The sequence below is a fragment of the Bos indicus genome, chromosome 14 (genome assembly GCF_029378745.1).
Source record: "Bos indicus isolate NIAB-ARS_2022 breed Sahiwal x Tharparkar chromosome 14, NIAB-ARS_B.indTharparkar_mat_pri_1.0, whole genome shotgun sequence".
NCBI classification, from domain to species: domain Eukaryota; kingdom Metazoa; phylum Chordata; class Mammalia; order Artiodactyla; family Bovidae; genus Bos; species Bos indicus.
In genome coordinates, this window is record NC_091773.1 from 43600189 (window position 1) to 43626723 (window position 26535).

The 26535-nt window shown below is 43.7% G+C and overlaps 1 protein-coding gene and 1 long non-coding RNA gene across 8 annotated transcripts in view; one reads left to right on the forward strand and one right to left on the reverse strand.

The window, feature by feature from the left end:
• TPD52 (tumor protein D52) overlaps positions 1-26535 on the reverse strand; it is a 131445-nt gene that overhangs the window by 38951 nt on the left and 65959 nt on the right. The window contains exon 1 of one of the 7 annotated variants that reach the window (XM_070802740.1): positions 16465-16501. The exons of 3 other annotated variants lie outside the window; for them this stretch is intronic. In XM_070802740.1, the coding sequence (XP_070658841.1) occupies positions 16465-16486 (22 nt within the window). In that variant the 5' untranslated portion in view covers positions 16487-16501. Of the gene's footprint in view, positions 1-12353; positions 12675-16464; positions 16502-26535 lie in introns of those variants that run through there. 3 more of the 7 variants (XM_070802738.1, XM_070802739.1, XM_019973777.2) reach the window with 3 other exon arrangements.
• LOC139186940 (uncharacterized) lies at positions 18978-26187 on the forward strand. Its single transcript, XR_011570625.1, has 3 exons — positions 18978-19174; positions 24115-24275; positions 24369-26187. It is a non-coding gene; the product is annotated as an uncharacterized lncRNA (long non-coding RNA).

The window sequence follows — 26535 nt, forward strand, 5'->3', positions numbered from 1 at the left end:
TTGCATTGATCGCTGAAGAAGGCTTTCTTATCTCTTCTTGCTATTCTTTGGAACTCTGCATTCAGATGTTTATATCTTTCCTTTTCTCCTTTACTTTTTGCTTCTCTTCTTTTCACAGCTATTTGTAAGGCCTCCCAAGACAGCCATTTTGCTTTTTTGCATTTCTTTTCCATGGGGATGGTCTGGATCCCTGTCTCCTGTACAATGTCATGAACCTCCGTCCATAGTTCATCAGGCACTCTATCTATCAGATCTAGGCCCTTAAATCTATTTCTCACTTCTACTGTATTATCATAAGGGATTTGATTTAGGTCATACCTGAATGGTCTAGTGGTTTCCCCTACTTTCTTCAATTTAAGTCTGAATTTGGCAATAAGGAGTTCATGGTCTGAGCCACAGTCAGCTCCTGGTCTTGTTTTTGTTGACTGTATAGAGCTTCTCCATCTTTGGCTGCAAAGAATATAATCAATCTGATTTCAATGTTGACCATCTGGTGATGTCCATGTAGAGAGTCTTCTCTTGTGTTGTTGGAAAAGGGTGTTTGTTATGACCAGTGCATTTTCTTGGAAAAACTCTATTAGTCTTTGCCCTGCTTCATTCTGTATTCCAAGGCCAAATTTGCCTGTTACTCCAGGTGTTTCTTGACTTCCTACTTTTGCATTCCAGTCCCCTATAATGAAAAGGACATCTTTTTTGGGTGTTCGTTCTAAAAGGTCTTGTAGGTCTTCACAGAACCGTTCAACTTAAGCTTCTTCAGCGTTACTGGTTGGGGCATAGACTTGGATTACTGTGATACTGAATGGTTTGCCTTGGAAATGAACAGAGATCATTCTGTCGTTTTTGAGATTGCATCCAAGTACTGCATTTCGGACTCTTTTATTGACCACGATGGCCACTCCATTTCTTCTGAGGGATTCCTGCCCGCAGTAGTAGATATAATGGTCATCTGAGTTAAATTCACTCATTCCAGACCATTTCAGCTCGCTGATTCCTAGAATGTCAACATTCACTCTTGCCATCTCTTGTTTGACCACTTCCAATGTGCCTTGATTCATGGACCTGACATTCCAGGTTCCTATGCAATATTGCTCTTTACAGCACTGGACCTTGCTTCTATCACCAGTCACATCCATAGCTGGGTATTCTTTTTGCTTTGGGTCCATCCCTTCATTCTTTCTGGAGTTATTTCTCCACTGATCTCCAGTAGCATATTGGGCACCTACTGACCTGGGGAGTTTCTCTTTCAGTGTCCTATCATTTTGCCTTTTCATACTGTTCATGGGGTTCTCAAGGCAAGAATACTGAAGTGGTTTGCCAAACTGAAGCTTACAGAGGTTAAATAACTTCCCCATGGTAACATACCTGAATACATGGTGGACAGGATTGTGAACCTGAACATTTTAATTGAAAGCATATGCTTTAAATCACTGATTGTACAAAACACAAATAAAGACAAAAGTAGGGGGCTGAAGGTCAGACTTGGAAGATACCTAGAACCAGTAATAAATAAAAATGTAGAATAGATCAAAAGCAGTCTTTTCATCATTTCTGATCACAGTTTCCCCAAGCCTGGGAATCCAAATTTTGCCTTAAATGAATTTCTAGGTATTATCTATCCTATTTTGTACATGTTCAGTAAGAGTATATAACTGGATAACCAATCAGGAAGTACTATATAGAACAGGGAACTCTGCTCAGTATTACGTAACAACATAAATGGGAAAAGAATTTATAAAAGAATATATGTAACTGAATCAGTTTGCTGTACATCTGAAACTAACACAACATTGTTAACTGTACTCCAGCATAAAATAAAAAGTTTAAAAAAGAGGGGTGAGAGTATATATTGCAGAGGTAGAATCTGGCATTTGGGAAATTCTCATTCATAACATAGAAGTTGGGAAATGGAAACGCTCTAAAGATTACTGAGAACTGAATAATTCAAAAAATCCATATTTGATCATTAATTTTAATGTTTCTCCTCAGAGTCTGACAGAGATCTATTTTTAAAAGACGGAATAAGCAGGAGAGAAAATACGACATATTTATTGAGGTCTAATACACTAGCCACTGTGACCAGAGATTTAAACAGGTACACGTTATCTAAAACACACACACACTCTTACAACCATCACCCAATGAGACAAGTAGTATTTATCCCCATTAGGAAACTGAGCCCCGCTGAGGTTCAGTAATGTGCCCAGAGTTGCAGAAATTGAAACACAGGTCTTTCTGACTTTAAATTCTTGCTCCTTCATGTATATTTTTCTTAGAGAAACTCCAAAGAGCTGGGAAGACAAAGAGCAGGTCAGAGGAAAACTGGAAGCAGAGGGCTTTTCACTTCATTGAGGCTGTGAGAACACAAGGGGATGCCTGGCTTGAAAGTCACAGATGCCAATATTGAGCCCAAGTGACTGCAAATTAGTGATAATTTGTTCTGTCAGGTTATTACCATTTCAGCCACCTGCTTAATAATTCTTCTAGTTGTGCAAACAGATTGACAACCTGTCTTCAATTGCACACATGGGATCAACCCTAAAGAATTTCATCTGGGGAGAAGAGCCTGGATTCCACGCACAGGCGAACTGTTGGGAGATCCATGGCCAAGAGAGCAATGGAGACGAACCAGAAGGAGCGCTCCTTTAAGTCCCAAGACACAACGTTTTCTTCTACATTTTACGTCTTCTTACTGGAGATCATTGTACAACCAACTGGCTAAGTGGTCCTTGTGGTATCGTTGTTTATCACCTGCCTCTAGATGTGCAAACCTAGAAAACAAGGTCCTAATGTCACACCCTTATCTTTACACCTGAGGACTCATAGCACCCAGAACAAAGCGAATGTCTGTAAATACTTCATTTGAACTGACTTATTCGCTAAAGATTTGTTCAAACTAAGTTTCTCTTTTCTCTCCTCCCCTCCCTAAAGCCATCCATTTGCCACTTATTTCCCAAAATTTCAACCAGGGAAGAAACTAGTTTTTTAAATAGAAATTTAGAACCTACCATTAAAGCTAAGCCAGGACTGAGAGCTTGGTGGGTACCTCTCTGCTCAGCGTGGTGGGTGCAGCCCAGGCCACCCCAGAGTGGAACCCCTCACCTAAGCAGTTCTCTCTTCCCTCCAGTTCTTCATCTTTGACTGTTTTTTCCAGTTAAAGTCAACTGTTCCCCTTCAAGGCTTTCTATGATTATCACTTAAAACTTTTACAATCATCTTCACACAATTTTAAATCTGAAGATAATTTTGGATCATTTAAATTCACACATTTCATTGTGTAAACATAGGAAAGACAGGGCAGAGATTTTTAAAATCAGATCACGTTGTGGGTTGACTTGCATCTCCCCCCAAAAAAGATACATTCTACTTCCAACTCCCAGGACCCATAAACTATGTGTTTTTATTTGGCAACAGGGTCTTTGCAGATGTAATCAAGATGATATCATACTGGACTGGAGGGTGGAATGGGTTCTAACCCAATGACTGGTGTCCTTACAAGTAAAAGGAAGTTTGAATCAGTGACCCGGAGAGAACACTGTGTAAAGATCCAGAGCACAGAGACCTGGTGTGATGCTGTAGGGCAGAGACTGGAGGGATGTAGCGCCAGTCAAAGCAAGCCAGGGGGCTTCCCTGGTGGCTCAGTGATAAAGAATCTACCTGCCAACGCAGGAGGCGTAGGTCCAGGATCTACGTAGATCTCTGGTCCAGTAAGATCCCACATGCCACCAAGCAACTAAGCCCATGCACCACAACTACGGAGCCTGTGCTCTAGAGCCTGGGAGTCCCAACTACTGAGCCCACCTGCCACAACTACTGAAGCCCGCGTGCTCCAGAGCCTGTGCTTCACAAGGACAGAAGCCACCGCAAGGAGAGGCTCACACACCGCAACGAGAGAGTAGCCACCCACTCACTGCTACTAAGGAAAAGCCCGAGCAACAACGAGACGCAGCACAGCCAAAATAAATAAATTGTAAAAAAAAAAAAAAAGACAGGGGTTACCAGCAGGAAGCTAGGAAAAGGCAAGGAAAGATTTCCCTGCAGGTGTCAGAGGGAGCACGGCCCCGCCAACACCTTGATTTTGGACTTCCAGCCTCCAAAACCATAGAGGTAATACATTTCTGTCGTTTTAAGCCACTCAGTCTGGGGTACTTTGTCATGGTAGCCCTAAAGAACTGAGTTCCGGGAAAGTGAACCCCAAACCCATAACCTGTTTAAAAAATAAAAAGGCAATAATACCATCTAGCTCTCCGGGTTTTTATAAGAATGTTTTAAATGGTCATGAAATAAAAGGTGGGCACATACTCAATGTTCGATGAGTACCTGCTGTGACTCACTTTCCTGGTCCTACCAGTCATCCTGGCTATTTCCTCTCCTCTTCTCTTCCACGAAGCTTGACCCACAGGGCTCACTTCCTCACTTCCTATCACTCTCCAACTCCCTCCTCCCCCTTCAGCTGAGGACAGTTCTCCATCAGGATCTCATTCGACAGCTCCAAGTTGCAAAGACTGAACCTCACTCTGAAGTCTCTGGTCCCCTGAGCCCTCCCCACCCCCTCACCCTCGCCAGGTTTTTTTCCCGCCTCTCTGAGATGTGGCTCTGTCTCCCTCTCTTCGAGTCCACTTCACACCCCACCTCTGATCCCACCCAACTCAGGCTGTCACCATGCTCTGCTTATAGATTCTTGCCCCAAAGCTCCGCGTTGGTCTCTGTCTCCTCCACTCCAATCACTATCCTGCCACCAGAGTGCGCTGTCTGAAACGTGACTGGGACTAGGGCACTCCTTCAATCCCTGTATGGCTGCCCACCCACTAGGAAAGCTCACTGCTCTTGACAATCTGGAGCCCACCGACTCCACCTCCTGCTCCTGTCCTCCTTGCCCCTCCCACACTCGGGGCTCTCATTGCATCTTCCAAATTGCAGTTCCTCTAGGGAATCATGTTTTACTGATTTTTTTCTTTAAAGGAATGTATTAACGCAAAGGGTAAGATAAAGTAAATGGCTTCCCACGTTATTTTTCCCAACTTTTTTATTATGGTAAAATATATAACATACCATTTACCATCTTAACCATCTGTTAATAACTTAATTTTTTAAACAACAAAACAAAAACATTGTGTATTGGGGTACAGCCGATTAACAACACTGTGATAGTTTCAGGTGAACAGTGAAGGGACTCAGCCATACATACACATGGATCCATTCTTCCCCAAACCCTCCTCCCATCCAGGCTGCCACATAACACTGAGTGGAGTTCCCCGTGCTGTACAACAGGTTTTTGTTGGTTATCCATTTTAAATAGAGCAGTGTGTACATGACCTTCCCAAAGTCCTTAAGACCACCTTCACCATCTCTTTTAGGATCATGCTCTCCTTTTTTCACGTCTCTGCATATGTTAGTTTCTCTTCTTGAAACACTCTCCTTATTTCCAAGTCCCACTCATTTCAATAAAGGATTAGGAAAACTCTCCTGCTCCGGAGGAATTCTCTGGCCCTGGTGGCCTGGGCCCACTCTGGGCATAACACCCTCTGTGTACTGTCTACTGTACTTCGGAAAGAGCTGGCTGGGCAGTTTTTGACCGGAGCACTGTGCTCTGATCCCGCAGCTTCAGCCCCACACAGAATGTGGTGCAGAGTGCCTGGAGATGCTCAACAACACTATCTGAATAAATGAATTGCAGGAAAGCACCCTCTGGAGTCAGGAAATGGCAGCCCACTCCAGTAATCAGGCCTGGGAAATCTCATGGACAGAGAAGCCTGGCGGGCTACAGTCCATGGGGTCACAGAGAGTTGGACTTGGCTCAGCGACTAAGCAAGAACAACAACAACCTCGTGAAGTCAGAGGGAGAGATAAGAATCCAGTTTCCCATCACAGTCTACCTTGCCTCTCATTATTTTATATATTTCATTCCCACTTCACTGTTCTCACCTAAAAAGGTTTTCTTATTTAAAACAAACACAAAATGTCACTTTCTGTAGAAATACAACTCTGTTTAATGCATAATCTATCCAAAGATTGTTAGCATTCGAAGCAGGGCTCCTACCTTCATGTGACAGAGGCGTGTACACAGCAAACACACTGTGGTCAAATAGGTGGGGCGCCGATGATAACAGAGCAGGAATATAACATCAGCTATCCCCAAGAACAGTCAGTCAGGAGGGGAGAAGTTGCTGGAAGTAAGAGGAGTCTAAGATACTTGCTACTGAAGTGTGAATGTTAATACTCTCTACCCAAGAGAATTTGTAAGAGCATAATCAAGCCATAGAAGCTTCTCTGGAAAGTAAAACTGTATATACACCTCTCTTACAAATGGCAACCCACTCCAGTGTTCTTGCCTGGAGAATGCCATGGACGGAGGAACCTCGTAGTCTACAGTCCATGGGGTCGCGAAGAGTCGGACACGACTGAGCGACTTCGCTTTCGCTTTACACAGTCTTAAAGAGGCAACAACAGCTTTAAGACAAGAGTAGGAATAAGAAACATCAGTCTCTGGGATTTTCTTTAAGCACATACAAGAAGAAATATGAGTTTCCCATTTTTTAACCTAAAGACACACAAACAATAAAGGAAAAACCACATAGTTCAAAATATCTTTAGTGGTCATACCCACAAAGATGACAAGATAAAAATGCTTCCCCTTAAAAGTCTGCACTTGAGGGCTTCCCTGGTATCTCAGTGGTAAAGTATCCACTGCCAGTGCGGGAGATGCAGGAGACACGGGTTCGATCCCTGATCTGAGATGATCCCACATGCCGAGGAGCAACTACGCCCATGAGCCACAACTACTGAACCCACACTCTAGAGCCTGGGAGCCGAAACTACTGAGTCCACAGGCCACAACTCCTGGAGCCCACGCACCCAAGGACCCACGCTCCACAACAACAGAAGTCCCTGCAGCGGAAGCTCGCCCATCGAAACTAGAGAGCAGGCCCTGCTGACCACAACTAGAGAAGAGACGCACATCAACAAAGACCCAGCACAGCCAAAAATAAATTCAAACAAATTTTTTTTGAAGTCTGCACTTGAGGCTCTAACTTTCTATGCCTTATTGTTTCCAGATGTGACAAAATCCAGAATGGGGAGGGAATACTTGGAAGTCCCCACTTCAAAGTGGTTCTCCTTAAGAGATCCTAAAAGCAAAGGATCCACTTAAGGCGAGGCTTTCCAACTGCTACATGATGGACATTTTGAGCAGGAAGGTTCTTGGTGGTGGGGGTGGGAGGGTGTTCTATCTGCGTCCCATGGGACATCTTGTGCACGTGCCCACTCCATGTCTGCAGCCACCCCCGTTACCCTGCACCCAGTGGTAACAACCAAAAGCATTTTGAAATCTTCTCTAGATATAGTCAGATGCCCCCGGACAGGTGGAGACCAAAAAGTCCCCACTGACTTCAGGCAATGGAGCCTCTGAAACCTGCTATTTGACTCTGATTATCTTCAGAAGAGAGAGATTAGGGAGCATGGGTCATATAACTGATACTCCTTAAGGCTGTTATTTTCTCATATTTGTTCATGGTAAAAACAGTAAAACCTCCGGAGAAAAAAATGAGAATAACTGTCATCAAGGTAACAAGGAATAAGAAAGCAGACAAAACTAGAGTCATTCCACTTTGAGGTGGGGGAGGGTGCCCAGGAACTCAGGAGGTGAATTAGGCAGTGCCAGGGTCATCAAGGAGGAAATTCCTGCAGAAAGGAGGGAAGGCAGACAGCACTGACACAAAAGGGAGAAGACAGCTCTCGAGTCAGACAGACCACCCGTTCCGGGACTCAACTCTGAAAGTGGGGCCCCACACAGCTGTCAAGAGCCTGTCCAAAGAAAGGTCACTCTCCCCAAACTTCACCTGATAGATGAGTAGAGGAGAAAGAAAAGATGGCAAAAGAACACATTATATTTTCAAATGTTTCATGTGCTCCTCCAGATATTCCTAAACTGATTTTTGAATCTCTTTCATCTTTAAAAAAAAGATAGAGAAAATCTTTAGCCAATTATTTCAAGTCATCTGCTCCCTTGACACCAATCAAGTAAAACTATCCAAACTGGGTCACTCTATAAAAAGGGTGGCAGAAGATCAGCCATGGAGGAATCTGGGGACCCCCAGAGGGGAAGTCTTTAAATTTCCTCTGCAGGAACAAGAAGGTTCTACCGCTCTTCAGTTCTGCTCGGATTTTTTTCTGTAAACCCATATATTTATTATTTAAGACCTGGACAATCCTGAAAAGCTTTCAAGAAGTGATAACCCCTTTCCTAAAAAGAAGAGAGAATGACTCAGAGTCTAAATCAAAAAGGGGAATGAAGCAGGATTTTCTTCAGGGTTCTTAGAGTTTCAAATATGACAGCATAAAACTAAAATGTCAGAGTTTTAAATGGCTCCTATTTCCTGAAATCACTAGAAATAACCAGAAGTTTTTAAAATATATATATATAAGCCAGGGCTTGCTTTATCTTTCTGCACATGAGAAAATCCTTAAGAGGAAGAATGAATCTACATAAATAACACTGAAAGTTATCCTTGTAAGTGTTCACAGACTGGAAAAGAGAACTCAACCAAGGACAACAGGAACAAGATAACTGTGCCGACTGCAGGGCAACATGGAAAGTTCAGGTCCAAGCGGCACATGAGGAATCAACTACCCACGTTAATCTTTTTTTTTTTTTTTAAGTCCACACTGCATGGTTTGTGGGAGTTTTACTTCCATGACCAGGGATTGAACCCAGGGCCTCAAGAGTGAGAGCACAGAGTTACAACAACTGGACCGCCAGGGAATTCCCAACAAACTAGCCTACAGTAAGACCCTTGATCAAAGGAAAGGTTCCGCCTTGAATGATTAACCTGTTCTATGATATCCGTTACTGGGCAGGTGCAGATTTCTTGTGATCAAAAAACAAACAAAGCACACACACACAAAACCACTGGCTTGAGAACTGAGGGGTGATGTTGAGTTCTGACTTGGGCTAAGCTTTGTGATTTGGGGACTTCACAACACCTGTCTTGGCCTCCATGTTCACATCTGTAAGATGATCTACAGCATGATTTGGTCTTTGCCAGTTTCATTTCATCCATTCACTCACTCATTCATTCAACCAACAGATATTTGTAGAGCCACAGCTGTCGAGTGCTGTTCTAGGTGCTAAGGGAAAAGCAGTAAATGAAAGACCGACATCTCTAATGGAGCTTGTATTCCAGATTCTGAAATCAGTGTTTTTCAAACTATAGGCTGTGAAATCCTTTTAGCAGTAACAAATGAGCATCTTTAAAAGAAGAAACAGGAATAATATAAAATATCAGAGTATATCACACATAGTAAGGGTAAGTTCTGTTTCACAGACTCCTGCTTTAGCTATTGACATTTATATCTATGAAGGTTGTGGATCAAGAAGTACAAGGCATTTCTGAACATGGGCTGGTTGTACCAAGAGAGTTTTAACATCTCCGATAAAAGAATTTTTTTTGTTCCAGCCACTGGCCCTCATCCTGTCCTTCATTCAGATTGCTTGAGGAACATTCTGCCCAGAGATTAAATCTCTTTACCTTTTCATTTGCCCCATGATGGCATTTTGCATAAATATCAAAGACTATGCTTTTGAGATCAGTGTCCCCAGCCTTTTCTGAGTATGGTTCCCTTTAACATCAGTTCTTTTTGTGCACTACTTGTCTGCTGATCGGGAAAATTCAAAGTGGCCAATAGCCACGTAAGCTTTTAAATGGAGGGCATGGAAACCCACTCCAATATTCTTGCCTGGAGAAACCCCATGGACAGAGAAACCTGGAGGGCTATAGTCCACGGGGTGGCAAAGAGTTGGACACGACTGAGTGACTAAGCACACACAGCACATAATGTATGTATCTATCCTAAGAGCTCCTATCTAAAAATACAAAGGTTGCAAACACACAGAAGGCAGTATTCATTCCATCTACGCCTCCCACTTGATATTCAAAGAGATTTGCAGGCTTCTTGTGCCCCGAGGAGTCACAAGCACAAAAACTGGAGATTCCTGTTGTAGATCCCAGCTTTGATTTGCTTATTTCAGAATCACAATGTTCTTACCAGGTGACTGCTTACTGCGGTTTCTGTTTGGTTAATGTTCTCCCTCCCCTCAATCCTTTTTAAAAATTCACACAAACCAATAAAGGTGAGCACAACTGGATACATGAGTTTGTTTCTAGTTTAAAATCATTTTGTGTCTAATCCCATGAGCCCAAACTCCTACAAATTGCAACTAGACATTAGAGACGTAATTGTTCAAAATAGAGACACATCCACTGCTTCTGTTTTAACAGAAAACACCGAAAGGGTGGCAATTACTACAGCTGGGAAAAGGAAAGGAGGTGAAACAGAGATTCAAGAAGGGAGAGCCTTCCAATAAGCAGCAGAATCATCCTGGGAATTTCCAAGCCTTGCATGCTGATCACCGAGGTCTACCTGAGGCCAGGTCACTACAGTCCGGGCTCCCATGGCCCCATGTCACTTAGGATCCTCTCTGTCCTTGAGCTCTAACTTCCTTCTGTGTACTGTTCTTGAAGCATTTCCTACACGTAGGACTGAGCAGTGAGGATCAAGGGAGTCATCCTCTGGGGACAGGCACAGGGCAGGATGTACTTTCTGCAGAGTCCATGGTGGACTGCAAGGCCAGGAAAGCGCAGCAAAAGACAGATTCCTGGCAATCCAGTTCCCGCAACAGACATCCAGCCGCTGCCTGCCAGTCCCCAACTTCTGGAGACCTGCTCAACCCAGTTATTGTCAACCTCTTCCCCTTCCTGGAAAACCAAACTACACCCCCAAAGGTGGCCACAGATTGTGAACAATGGTGACAGGAATGCTGCATGCTCTCTAAAATGTTTATAACTAGGGTTCATGCTGTAGCTTTTACTTTGTTTTTTTTTTTTTTTTTAATTATCCACTTTTTAAGCTTAAGAAGAGTGAAATGTGACCTAATCTTCATTAAAAAGGGAAACATTAACTTCGAGGAAAATCTGCTTACTTCTCTGCAAGTCACAGAGGTTGTCTAACCGTCTCCAACCGTTAGCTGTAAAATGAGGGGATTGGCCTGGACATGGCTGAGGCAACTTCCAGCTTCATGCTGTTTGCTCATAAACTTCAGCTCTGCCCTGATGGTGGCTCCTGGCCTGCAGAACAATCTTCTAGCGGCACGTGGGAAGGATGCCTGCTCCCAAAGGCACAGTAGCTGCGAGTTCTTCTCTTACAATCTCTCACCTGTATAATGCAGGCAGCTCAGCCCTGGGCTTTGTGCCAACCTAGAGGGTGGGGTGCAGGTGGGAGGTTCAAGAGGGAGGTGACACATGTATACCTATGGCTGATTCATGCTGGTGGGTGGCAGAGACCCACACAATGTTGTAAAGCAATTATACTCCAATTAAAAATTTTTAAAACTTTTTTTTTTTTTTAAGAATATCATTCAAGGAAAAAAAAAATCTCTCACCTGGGTCTTCCTGCACATTGCTCACAGTATTCCAAGCCCAAAACCTGGCCCGCTGTTAGCAGGACCTTGAATTTAGTCAGTGCTTCAGCTGCTTAAGCCTCATTTTCACAAAAATGAAATTGGGGATGCGGGTCCTTCCTAAATTAAATTACATAGGTGACCAGAAGCGAAGACCTCCAAATTCCCCCATTTTGGCTATTTATTAGGTCGATGAACTTAAGGTGATCAGAAGACCTCTAATGCCTATGCAAATAGGTCCACTATTACAAAATCTACTCAATATTCTGTGATATCCTTCATGGAAAAGGAATTTGAAAAAGAACAGATATATCTATATGTATAACTGAATCACTTTGCGGCACACCTGAGTCTAACACAGCATTATAAAACCAACTATGCTGTGAGGTGCTATGCTAAGTCACTTCAGTTGTGTCAGATTCTTTGTGGCCCTATGGACTGTAAGCCCACCATACTCCTCCTGGATTCTCCAGGCAAGAATACTGGAGCAGGTTGCCATGCCCTCCTCCAGGGGATCTTCCCAACCCAGGGATTGAACCCAGGTCTCCCACATTGCAGGCAGATTTTTTTAACCATCTGAGCCACCAGGGAAGCCCCAAGTACATATAAGTCAATCCAAATGGGACAGAGGAGTCTGGTGGACTATAGCCCACAGGATCTCAAAGAACTGTGCACAACTGAAGTAACTTAGCATGCATGCATGCACATTTAAATACATATACATACATTCTAAACATATAATAAGCCATCTAGCTCTCTGCCTGGAATCCCGTAACAGCTTTACTAACCAGTAGCAACACAGCAACACCCTTGTCACACTAAGAATTATAAAGCCAGGCAAATCCCCAGTTGCATACAGGTTTCATCACAGCAAATGTCACTTTAGAAAACTAGGAGTTACCAAACTTCTGAAGAGTAGGCGATCCTGGTGGGGACGTATTTCCACTGGGAGACAGGTAGAGATAGTTTTTGTTTACTCCTGTATTAAAATCAAATGGGGACTCGTAGTCCTCATAAAAATCCATCTCTCTACCGTCCATTCCAGGCGAATGCAGAACGCATGGTTCTACTGCCACCACCTCTTCCTTGGTTGAGCGCGCTCTGGATCACTGCACCAGGCAATTCCGAGGAAGAGATCCAGCCCTGGGTTCCAAGAGCCTGGCTTCCTGGGACAGGTGCAGCCGTCACACCCTCAGGACAAGGAGGTTGTTTAATAAGTGACTTCTCCCCAGCAACCTGAGGAACAGCTCTGATCACCACCTGCTGTTCATTTCAGCCAACAGCCAACAACCCAGGCAGGAAGCAGAGCTTTCTAGAGCTTTCTTCAATAAACAAAGGAGGGCCCAGTGCTGTAGCATCGCCTCCACATACAAACAGTTCAGGCAAACGTCAGACACTGGCAGATTTATTTTTTTCACAACTTATTATTATTTTTTAAACCATTCAGCTGACCACAACTGCACCAGGGCAGACTTAATCTTCTAGGACAAGGAAGGATTATCGGCCAGTAATCTCCCACAAAGGCCATCTGGGGGCTACGTTTTTTCCACCCTGGATTACAGGGGCGGCCTGAGAGCCGAGCTTCCTGGTTGAGCGATCAGTTTTCTGTGTGTGTATGCTGGTAGAGAAATAAAGTTCCATTTCCAAGACAGCTTTATCTAAAGTGATGTCTGGCTTGAGTGTAACAGAAATGTCAATCTGACTTGCTGTTCTCACCCTGCTTTTCCGTCCCTTCCCTTCCCTTTTGTGCAAAGATGGTGTTTCCCTGATGTGTACTGAGAAGAGAAGAAACCCCACGCAGGTGAAGGGCCCATGTCCTCCCACCCTCTCCTCATTAACCCAGGCCAGGCCTGCAGGGTGGCCACCCTGGTCAGCTAGTAAAACAAGACTTCTCAGTCTCCAGATCCACTCCCCAGCCTCTTTACAGACCCTTTCTGCCAGAACTCTGGCCTTGGCCAAAGTGACATCATGTATCGTTCCTTCTGCTTTCACTGTCGTGGCTGACCTCACGTTAAAGAGGTGAAAATAAAAGCGACCCTCCCTTGGATCGGTGGTGGTCTGTTACTGCCTGACAAAAAAAGCCTAAGTTAAATGAATAAATAAATAAAAAGGACTTCCCTGTTTGCTCAGTAAAGAACCTGGTAAACACAGGTTCAATCCCTGGTCTGGGAAGATTGCACATGTAGACTACGCCCAGGCGGCGCAACTACTGAACCCACGCTCAAGAGCCTAAGCGTCGCAACTACTGAAGCCCATGCGCCCCAGAGCATGTGCTCTGCAACAAGAGAAGCCATCGCCGTCAGAAGCTTGTGCACTGCAATGAAGAGTAGCTCCCACTCGCTGCACCTAAGGAAAGCCCACTTGCAGCAACAAAGACCCAATGTAACCAAAAATAAACATTTTTTAAAAGGAGCGGGGGACTTCTCTGATGGTTCAGTGGTTTAGAATCCACCTTTCAATGCAGGAGATTCCAGTTCATTCTCTGGTCAGGAGAACGAGGATCCAACAAGCCTTGAGGAACTAAGCCCGGCGCCACAACTACTGAGCCTACACGCTCCAGGGCCCCTGCGCCTCAACAGGAGAAGCCACAACTAGAGAGGCCTGCGCATCCCAATGAAGATCTCTCCTGCCCCGGTGAAGACCCAGCACAGCCAAAAGCAACAAAGGCCATGCTCCACCTGTCCACATCTTTCTCATAAAAACGGAACACAATATACTCTCCCTAGACTGGAAGCAAGTAGGAAATTTTTTTAAGTTATAAATATTTTAAGCACTAAAAAAGAAATCTGAGTGTGTATAAAACTATATAAACACCAAGACAGTTTACATTCATCTTATGATTCATCGTCTTTTTTTTTTTTCTATTAGTCTCCTGTTGTACTCTATTTTTGGCAAGTCCATCTTATTTAAGTTTTTTTTTAAGTTTATTTTTAACAATAAAAAAAGATCAATCTGTATTTTTCTCCTAAAAGATGCCAAAATCGGGGTAACGATAAATGCTGTTTATTCTCTATTTAGAAATAAAAGTTTCTTTTTATTAATTGAAAAAAATGAACTGGTCAATTTCTTGAAATCCATGGTATCTCTCACTGAGGTAGCACAGGTATTATGGTTACATTCTTAGACTAGAGTTGGTTATTGGAGTCCCTGGCCCTCTCAATACTACATTTGGTCTACATTTGGTCACCAAATCACTGGTAAAGAAAAAAAAAATTCTGCATTCTCATTCTTCCTCCTAGTCACAAGTGTCAGAAAATGCTATGGGCTGAAATTTGTGTCTCTTCAAAACTCGTATGTTGAATCCCTAACTCCTGATGTGATGGTGTTTGGAGGTGATTGGGTTTAGATGAGGCCATGGGGTAGGGCCCAGGCTAGCATCTGTGTTCTCATAAGAAGAGGAAGCCCCTTCATGGATCACAGCCTAGTGGCGAAAGGGCTTGCATAACTCAATGAAATTCTTGCTGTGAGGACACTATGAACAGCACAAAAAGGCAAAAAGAAATGACACCAAAAGATGAGCCCCCCAGGTTGGAAGGTGTCCAATATGCTACTGGGGAAGAACGGAGGGAATTACTAATAGCTCCAGAAAGAATGAAGTGGAAATGACACTCAGTTGTGGGTGTGTCGGTGGTGAAAGTAAAATCCCATACTGTAAGAACAATACTGCATAGGAGCCTGGAATGTTAGGTCCACGAATGAAGGTAAATTGGATGTGGTCCAGCAGCAGACAGCAAAAATAAACATCGACATCTTAGGAATCAGTGAACTAAAATGGACAGGAATGGGTGAATTTAATTTAGATGACCATTATATCTTCTACTGGAGGCAAGAATCCCATAGAAGAAATGGAGCAGCCCTCATAATGAACAAAAGAGCTACGGTCTTTCCAGTAGTCATGTATGGATGTGAGAGTTGGACCATAAAGAAAGCTGAGCGCTAAAGAACTGATGTCTTTGAACTGTGGTGCTAGAGAGGACTCTTGAGAGTCTCTTGGACTGCAAGGAGATCAAACCAATCAATCCTAAAGGAAATCAATCCTGAATATTCATTGGAAGAACTGAGACTGAAGCTGAAGCTCCAATACTTTGCGACCTGATGGGAAGAACTGATTCATTGGAAAAGACCTTGATGCTGGGAAAGATTAAGGGCAAGAGGAGAAGAGGGTGACAGAGGATGAGATAGCTGGATGGCACCACCAACTCAGTGTACATGAACTTGGGCAAACTTTGGGAGATAGTGAGGGTCAGGGAGGCCTGGTGTGCTGCAGTCCATGGGGTCGCAAAGAGTCAGACACGACTTTGCAAGTGAACAGCAACAAGAATGCTAGCTGGAGCTCCCCTTCCAGCATGTGAGGACACAAGACAGCCACGTGCCAACAAGAAAAGGACTCTCACAGGGGTCAAATCAACCCACACCTTGATCTTGAACTTCCCAGACTCCAGAACTATGAGAAACAAATGTCTTTTGTTATAGGCCTCCCATTCTGTGGTAACTTATGACAGCAGCCAGAACTAAGACAAATATACTAACAATGATATACATAATGTTGCAGGTCACAGCCACCTCCGAGGCCCTCAGATCCCTCAAAATTTCCATGTTCTTGACCTCTGGTGTTGACTCCCATGCTACATCCTCTGCCTGAAATGTCTTTTTTCTGCTTGCTCAACTCATTCATCTTTCAGGACTCAGGCAGAAATCCCCTCTTCTCAGAAGCCCTCCCTCTCCAGCTCTCCCTTCCGGCAACAGCACACAGGATGTGACGTGCCCACCTGGCAGTCCTGATGGCCTTGCCTCCAGAGCAGAGGCTGCATTCTCTACTGCACTGCCAACTATGCTATACAAAATGGAAAAAATAAACAATACAAATGCTTATTAAGGGGGGATTATTTAAATGCTAAATAGAATATTCATGTAACAAGAAAGTATGCAAACATGATGATGTAGAAATGTATATATTTTATAGGGAAAGATACTCTTTTTCAAAATATTTATTTGGCTGTGTTGGGTCTTACTTGTGGCTCGTGGGATCTTCATTGCCTCCTACGAGACCTTTCGGTGAAGCACGTAGGCTCTCTAGTTGTGCTGCCCATGTGACTCCAGAGTGCACAGGCTCAGTAGCTGCTGTACTCGGGCTCAGTTGCTCTGTAACAGGTGGAATCTTAATTCCCCAACCAGGGACCGAAATTGCAGCCCTGCATTGCAAGGTGGATTCTTAATCACTGAACCACCAGGGAAGCCCCGGGAAAGATATTCTTGATACATTCAGTAAACATTCCAAAACTGTTTGCACTACATGATCCATAATTGGTGTGATAACTGGAGAGACTAACCAACCCAAAGAGAACATTGGCAGAAGAAATCCCAGGAAAGTGTGTATGTGCTGCAAGGCCAGCAGAGGGCACCCATAGGCAGCTCAGAAGTTAACTGTCCAGCCAGTGAAGTGCATACTAACTACACAGTAACAATTCAGTAGATGACTCGGGTTAGTGGAAATGGAATGAATACAAATATCTGTAAAGAATATTGTTTCTACCTACCTATTAACACATCATTTATGTCTGTGTAGGTACTCCCTAATTTTGAAGGAGTTAAATGTAAAATCTCTATGTGCTTAGTCATTCAGTGGTGTCCAACTCTTTGCGATCCCATGGACTATATATAGCCCACCAGGTTCCTCCATCCAGAGATTCTCCACACAAGAATACTAGAGTGGGTTGCCATTTCATCCTCCAGGGGGAAAATAAAATCTACGTAATACATACAAAAATATTACTGGAGGGGCCTTGAAGGGCACACAGACAGACGATGTGACTGCCCAACAGGAGCAGCAGGTCACAGATATCAGACCCTGTGGACATGTCATGAGGACACAGCAGCCAGCTGGCCAAATATAGGACAATTTGATCAACAACATAATTAAGGACAGCAGTGGATTATAAACCATTAAGAACAGGAATCCAAGAGTCTGTATCCGGTGGTTAATTGTATGTGTCAATCTGAGTCATGAGGTGCCCAGATAGTTGATTAACCATTGTATATAGTTGCATCTCTGACGGTGTTTGTGGACGAGATTAACACTAATCAGCAGACTGAATAAAGCAGATGGCCCTCCCCAAAGTGGATGTGCTTCATACAATCTGCTGAAGCCCCAACAGAACAAAGAGGCTGAGAAGGGAGGGTTCACTCTGCCTGTCTTCAAGCTGGGATATTGGTCTTTTGCATCTGGATTTGGACTTGGAATGAAACTGACACCATCAGCCTTCCCAGTTCTCAGACTCAACCTGGAAGTGCAATGTGTGTTAGTCACTCACTTGTGTCTGACTCTTTGTGATCCCATGGACTGTAGCCTGCTGCTAAGTCACTTCAGTCGTGTCCGACTCTGTGCGACCCATAGACAGCAGGCACCAGGCACCAGGCTCCCCCGTCCCTAGGATTCTCCAGGCAAGAACACTGGACTGGGTTGCCATTTCCTTCTCCAATGCTAGGCTCCTCTATCCATGGAATTCTCCAGGCAAGAATACTGGAGTGAGTACCATTCTCTTCTTCAGGGGATCTTCCTGACTCAGGGATTGAATCTGGTCTCCTGCACTGCAGGCAGATTCTTTACCATCTGAGCCACCAGGAAATCCCATGGATGTACAGTAGTTCTCCCCTTATTAGTAGAGGATATGTTTCAAGACCCCCAGCAGATGCTGGAAACCATGGAAAAAACACATACTATATTTCTTCCTGTACATACATACCTATGATAAAGTTTTATTTATAAATTAGGCACAGGAAGAGATTAACAATAACTAGTAATAAAATAGAAAATTATAATAATATACTATAAGAAAAGTTACGTGAATGTGGTCTCTCGCAAAAATACCTTATTGTACAAACTTAACGCCTTTTCCCGGAGAAGGCAATGGCACCCCACTCCAGTACTCTTGCCTGGCAAATCCCATGGACGGAGGAGCCTGGTAGCTGCAGTCCATGGAGTCACTGAGGGTCGGACACGACTGAGCGACTTCACTTTCACTTTTTACTTTCATGCATTGGAGAAGGAAATGGCAACCCACTCCAGTGTTCTTGCCTGGAGAATCCCAGGGACGGGGGAGCCTGGTGGGCTGCCGTCTTTGGGGTTGCAAAGAGTTGGACACGACTGAAGTGACAGCAGCAGCAGCAATGCCTTTTCTACCTTAACTAAAGGACTTATCATGCCCTGTGGCCATAACTTTCAGTCTGAGAAGTGACAGCAAAATTAGCATGGACTTCTTTTTCCTTCTTCACAGTTTCACAGAGGATTCATTCTTACTACAAATCTTATCAACCTTAGCATGTGATATTTTTCTTTCCTCACTAAGTCAAGAACTTTCAGCTTTTCACTTAAAGGAAACACTTCAAGGCTTTTCTTTGGCATGTCTGAATTGCCAGCATTGCGACTCTTGCATTTGGGGGCCTTTACTAAGTAAAACAAGGGTGATGTGAACACAAGCACTGTGATACGACGACAGTTGATCTGAAAACTGAGCTGGTACCGAGTGACTAGCAGGCAGGATACACTGAACAAAAGAATCAGCCACATCCAAGGAAGGGAAGACTGAGTGAGACAGCATGCGATGTCACCACACGACTCAGGCTGGTGCAGGATTTAAAACCGATGGATTATTTGTTTCTGGAATTTCTGGCTTGCTGTTTTTGAATTGCAGGTAACTGAAACTGCAGAAAGTGAAACCACAGGTAAGGAGGAATGACTGTGTATCCTAACCCTCCTGGGTTTCCAGCTTGTGACTGCTTGGGAGAGTTCTTCCTTTATAACTGTGGGGTAATTGTTTCTAATAAATCTCTTATTTATAGATATAGAAGCACATATAGATATATTATTGGTCTATTTCTCTGAAGAATCCAGACTAACATGCCTTACAAGTAATAAATAGATACAGAGAGGAAGAAAGAAGACCTACAGAAAAACTGCATGTTAACCATCACCATAAAGATTCAGGCAAAAATCATCAATGGATGCTAACCCGAGGGAGAAATTTTTAAATAAGAAGCACATATACACATGGTCTTATGGGGTCTCCCCACAGATTAATTAGATTTTGGAAGGGAAAATACAGTAACAACACAGCAGAAAAACTGAACCCCACCTTTAGTGGATGATCAACACTGTCATTACCAAAGAGTCAGGTAGACCCTGGCCTTCAAATGTGATATACTGAATACCTATGAGATATTCACACTAAGAACACAGAACATGAACCTTATGAGAAAACATCAGACAAATCCAAAATGAGAAAGCTTCTCTGTTTTGTTAAGAGGAGGAAGAGGCATTCTTCAAAAATGTTGTCATAAAAAGCTGTAGAATGGCTCATACTAAAGGAGATGAAAAAGACATGACAGCTATACTCAAAGAAACATTCAAACAAAGTCCCATGAAAGAAAAAAAGTAGGGAATGCCTGAAAGTTAGAAGCAGGCCAAAGAGCCTGAAAAGAGCAAGAAATGCCTGATGATGATGGTGGTGGTGGTGGTGGTGATGATGGTGGTTGGTGGTAGTGATAGTAATAATGATGGTGGTGATGGTGATGGTGGTTGGTGGTAGTGATAGTAATGACGGTGATGGTGGTGGTGGTGATGCTGGTGGTTGGTGGTAGTGATAGTAATAATGATGGTGGTGATGGTGGTGATGGTGGTGGTGGTTGGTGGTAGTGATAGTAATGATGGTGGTGGTGGTGGTGGTGATGGTAATGGTGGTTGGTGGTAGTGATAGTAATAATGATGGTGGTGATGGTGGTGATGGTGGTTGGTGGTAGTGATAGTAATAATGATGGTGGTGATGGTGATGGTGGTTGGTGGTAGTGATAATAATAATGATGGTGTGGTGGTGGTGATGGTGGTGGTTGGTGGTAGTGATAGTAATAATGATGGTGGTGGTGGTGGTGGTGGTTGGTGGTAGTGATAGTAATGATGATGGTGGTGATGGTGATGGTGGTTGGTGGTAGTGATAGTAATAATGATGGTGTGGTGGTGGTGATGGTGGTGGTTGGTGGTAGTGATAGTAATAATGATGGTGGTGATGGTGATGGTGGTTGGTGGTAGTGATAATAATAATGATGGTGTGGTGGTGGTGATGGTGGTGGTTGGTGGTAGTGATAGTAATAATGATGGTGGTGGTGGTGGTGGTGGTTGGTGGTAGTGATAGTAATGATGATGGTGGTGATGGTGATGGTGGTTGGTGGTAGTGATAATAATAATGATGGTGTGGTGGTGGTGATGGTGGTGGTTGGTGGTAGTGATAGTAATAATGATGGTGGTGGTGGTGGTGGTGGGTGGTGGTAGTGATAGTAATGATGATGGTGGTGATGGTGATGGTGGTTGGTGGTAGTGATAGTAATAATGATGGTGTGGTGGTGGTGATGATGGTGGTTGGTGGTAGTGATAGTAATAATGATGGTGGTGATGGTGATGGTGGTTGGTGGTAGTGATAGTAATGACGGTGATGGTGGTGGTGGTGATGCTGGTGGTTGGTGGTAGTGATAGTAATAATGATGGTGGTGATGGTGGTGATGGTGGTGGTGGTTGGTGGTAGTGATAGTAATGATGATGGTGGTGGTGGTGATGGTGGTTGGTGGTGGTGATAGTAATAATGATGGTGGTGGTGGTGGTGGTGGTTGGTGGTAGTCATAGTAATAATGATGGTGGTGGGGGTGGTGGTGGTGGTGGTTGGTGGTAGTGATAGTAATGATGATGGTGGTGGTGGTGATGATGGTGGTTGGTGGTAGTGATAGTAATAATGATGGTGGTGATGGTGGTGGTGGTTGGTGGTAGTGATAGTAATGATGATGGCGGTTGGTGGTAGTGATAGTAATAATGATGGTGGTGGTGGTGATGGTGGTTGGTGGTGGTGATGGTGACAGCTGTGGTGGTGACAGTTATGGCAGTGGGATGGTGGTGATGGTGATGAAGATGACAGTGATAATGATGACTCCTGACAAACCCTTACTATGTGCCAGACATTTTCCTATGCATGTCACACTAACCCTGTGGGGTAGGATTTTTCACTACCCCCATTTTATAGATGAGAACACTGAAGCACCCAAAAGTCAACTTGCCCCAGACAGATAACTATTAATAGCAAGTGATGAAGCTAACTCAATATGCCAGCAAATTTGGAAAACTCAGCAGTGGCCACAGGACTGGAAAAGGTCAGTTTTCATTCCAATCCCAAAGAAGGGCAATGCCAAAGAATGTTCAAACTACCAGACAACTGCACTCATCTCACACGCTAGCTTTGCTCAAAATTCTCCAAGCCAGGCTTCAACAGTATCTGAACCATGAACTTCCAGATGTTCAAGCTGGTTTTAGAAAAGGCAGAGGAACCAGAGATCAAATTGCCAACATCCACTGGATCACAGAAAAAGCAAGAGAGTTCCAGAAAAACATCTACTTCTGCTTTATTGACTATGCCAAAGCCTTTGACTGTGTGGATCACAATAAACTGTGGAAAATTCTGAAAGAGATGGGAATACCAGACCACCGGACCTGCCTCCTGAGACATCTGTATGCAGGTCAAGAAGCAACAGTTAGAACTGGAACAACAGACTGGCTCCAAACTGGGAAAGGAGTACGTCAAGGCTGAGTGTTGTCACTCTGCTCATTTAACTTATATGCAGAGTACATCATGAGAAATGCCAGGCTAGATGAGCACAAGCTGGAATCAAGATGGCTGGGAGAAATATAAATAATCTCAGATATGCAGATGACACCACTCTTATGGCAGAAAGTGAAGAGGAATTGAAGAGCCTCTTGATGAAAGTCAAAGAGGAGAGTGAAAAAGTTGGCTTAAAACTAAACATTCAAAAAACTAAGATCATAGCACCTGGTCCTATCACTTTATGGCAAACAGATGGGGAAACAATGGAAACAGTGACAGACTTTATTTTCTTGAGCTCCAAAATCACTGCAGATGGTGACTATAGCCATGAAATTAAAAGATACTTGCTTCTGAGAGGAAAAGCTATGACCAACCTAGACAGCATATTAAAAAGCAGAGACATTACTTTGCTGACAAAGGTCTGTCTAGTCAAAGATATGGTTTTTCCAGTAGTCATGTATGGATGTGAGAGTTGGACTATAAAGAAAGCTGAGCACTGAACAATTGATGCTTTTGAACTGCGGTGTTGGAGAAGACTCTTGAGAGTCCCTTGGACTGTACGGAGATACAACCAGTCCTTCCTAAAGGAAATCAGTCCTGAATATTCATTGGAAGAGCTGATGCTGAAGCTGAAACTCCAATACTTGGGCCACCTAATGCGAAGAACTGACTCATTGGAAAAGACCCTGATGCTGGGAAAGACTGAAGGCGGGAGGAGAAGGAGACGACAGAGGATGAGATGGTTAGATGGCATCACCGACTCGATGGACGTGACTTTGAGCAAGCTCTGGGAGTTGGTGATGGACAGGGAAGACTGGTGTGCTGCAGTCCATTGGGGTTGCAAAGAGTCAGACACGACTAAGCAACTGAACTGAACTGAACTGAAGCTGAGGATTCAAATTCAAGCTCTGGCTCAAGTGCCCTCAAGAGGCAAAAACATGAAAGAAAACCTTTAGTGACCAAAATCACAGGAATAATGGGAGGAGAGAAAATGGACAGGACCAAATGCTACACAGACTTAAAAATGAGCCCCTGGACTTGGTGTCCTGAGATTGTGCAAAGAAATTTTAGTCAGAGTGATGGTGGAAGACAAATGAGGGGAGCAGAGACAGTGGAGGGAAGAGAGGCTAGAAGTAAGTGAACAGGAGGTGGGGCTGGCTGGTCTGGTTGTTCCTTCGTTGTGTGTGTGATGAATGAGATACAGGAGGCAGTTCAGGAGCCACATCCCAGGCTCGGGAGGAGGCTTCAATTCCTACACTGGATAATTTGACTTTCTTTTAAAATTATGTCAGCCATCAGATTAGAAATGGTACATTAGGATTTTAGGAAATACTCCCTATGGGAATGCCATTACTTTTTCTCTTTTCTACTGCAAAGTATTAGTCACTCAGTCATGTCTGACACTGTGACCCAATGGACTGTAGCCATCAGGCTCCTCTGTCCATTGCATTCTCCAGGCAAGAATACTGGAGTGGGCTGCCATTTTCCTTCTCCAGGGGATCTTTCTGATCCAGGGATTGAACTCAGGTCTCCCGCATTGCAGGCAGATTCTTTACCATCTGAGCCACTAGGGAAGCCCTTTCTACTGCAAAGGGAAGAGTCTATTGCAGAACTACAAAAAACCTATCCTCTTTGGAAACTCCTCAAGAACAAAAATGCATAAACTAATGAACGGATTCATAGTACTCAGACCTTAATACAAATACTCTTTAAGTGATAAAACAACTCTGTAACTTAACCTATTGACTTGCAAAGAAATTCTTACTTGGCAGGAGATCCAAAAGAACAGAACACTTTGGGTGGAGTGTTTTTCTGCCCTCTCAAAACAATTAAAATTGAGTTTTGGCCAATAAACAGGTCATGGGCCTTTTTTTCCTTTAAGAAATGTTTTTTGAAATGTTAAAGGTCAAGAGGTTTCATTTCTTCCCCTCAACCTACAACCAAACCCTTTCTGATCAGTCCTTGAACTGGGAAAACCAGAACCTGTAGAGAAATCTCAAGAATGCCTGAATTCTCTACCCTCAGGGGACTGGAATCTAAAATTGTGCAAAAAAAGTCTCTTTCAATGAGGTCATCTCTTATCCATTCGGACATGCTCCTGCCACTACTGCCCTCCGATTGAAGAGGTTTCATTAACAGAGCACGAAATAATACAACAGCTCGATATTCACCATGTGCCCAGATAGGTAACTACAATATACAAATTTTTCATTTTATAGAGTTTGAGTTCAAATGTTATGGTCCTTTCTCTCACTGATGGGTTATTTCGGTCATTACAGGGTCAAGCTAAAGTTCTCCAACCAGCACTTCTGCAGCTTTAATGTTCACAAACCACCTGGGACCGTGATAAACTACCGATTCTGACCTAATAGTTATGGGTGGGGCCGGAGACTCTGCCTTCTGGACAAGTTCCAGGTGTTCCCTGATGTTTGCTTTGGACAACAGCGGCTAAATTGCCCTTAGGAAGAAAGCTGTTGTTAGTTGTTCAGTTGTGTCAGACTCTTTGCGACCCCATGGACTGTACCCCGCCAGGCTCCCTCGTCTGTGGAAGAAAACTGAAGCAAACGTTAGTACCTGTGGGGCTTTCCTGATGGTTCAGTGGTTGAGTATGCGCTTCCACTGCAGAGGGAATGGGTTGATCCCTCCCTTCCCTGAGCTTGGTCAGGGAAGATCCCACATGCCTCGGGGCATGGCCAAAAAAATAAATAAAATGGTTAGTTCTAAAAAAATTAATCTAATACTTGCCATTTTACATGACCTCAGCACTTTCTAAATATCTGTTTTGGAAAATAAGAGACAGATTTTGTAGCCAGAGGGCATGTGCTTCTACGGAGTTTGTTTCTGTGTTTCTATTATCCTAGCAGTTAATGATAGGAGAAGGCAATGGCAACCCACTCCAGTACTGTTGCCTGGAAAATCCCAAGCAACCAAACTTAGAGGGGGGACAAAACTGGCTGTGTCACGATGGTGTATACCTGCCTGGTCTTTTCAATGTGATAATTACTTAGAGTCTGGAATTACAATAACATGAAATCTGGAACAACTGCTCAGAGTAAGGATGACAGCAGGCCATCCTGCCTGAGTATTAATGATGTATTTAAGAGCAAAGGATATCTATGGTGAGATTACCGGAAGATAAAGAGGTTTCACCCAAGCTGAATGTTGACTGAGTTTAAACAGGGCTTTGGGGGTGTAGGGGAGATAAACACACCTGCCTGTCAGAGACCTGAAGGGAATAAATGAGCTGGAGGAGCAAATTTTAATTTGGATAAACTTACACAGTGCTTACACAGCTATCCTCAGCAACCAGGGGCTTCATAGGAAATGCTTTTCCTTAAGGGAATGGGAGTTGCTCGAGAACAGTAGGCACTTATTTAAAATTAATATCTGGTTATGAACTTCTATCATCAGCAAGCTAAGGCCAAGCATACATGTAAAGCAGCTGAGCTTCCTTTTAACTATAATCAGTTACTTGGACATATTCAGTGGAGGGCTTCCCTTGCAGAGCAGCTGGTAAAGAATGTGCCTGCAATGTGGGAGACCTGGGTTTGATCCCTGGATTGAGAAGATCCCCTGGAGAAGGGAACAGGTGGCTACCCACTCCAGAGAATTCCATGGACTGTATATAGTCCATGGGGTCACAAAGAATTGGACACAACTGAGCAAATAAATAAAATAATCCAGTGGGTTGATCACTAAAAAAATGCACAGCACAAATATCGCCCACCTCTTTCTAAATTGTATTAATAGAATCTCATGCTGAAATATACAGCATTTCTTTCTAAAAACATGCTACTTCATTGAAGAAAAGTCATTTCCTGATCTCCCTGGTGGCCCAGTGGCTAGGAATCTGCCTGCCAATGTAGGGGACACGGGTTCAATCCCTGGTCTGGGAAGATTCCACATTCTGTGGAGCAGCTAAGCCCAGGTGCCACAACTACTGAAGCCCAGGGACTTAGAGCCCGTGCTCTGCAACAAGAGAAGTCACCACAATGAGAAGCCTGAATACAACCAAGAGTAGCTCCTGCTATCTGCAACTGGACAAAGTCCATGTTCAGCCAAAGAGAAATAAATAACTATATAAAAAGGAAAGCCATTTCCAATACCAAATTTCACGTATTTTCCTTTTTAAAGGCAACAGGAGAATACCAATGCCACGAGTAAAGTGAAGAGGAATCTGTTATCTTGAAGCTAAATCAAAGGCCAGAAGGCTTCAAGACTGCCTCCGTCTTCTGACACAAGGATGAAGGACCTGCCAATTTTTAAATATTTGACTTAATAACAACCATTTTTATTACTGTTAAGGCTTCTAACAGGCTTTTCTCAGTTTCAGGAGCCATCGTTATCAACCAGGTATTGGTTGAAACAGCACATATTTTCATTTATTCCTATAAGCTCTCTCAGAGGTAAAGTGATAGGATAACTCAAGATGCAATAGGAAGGGAC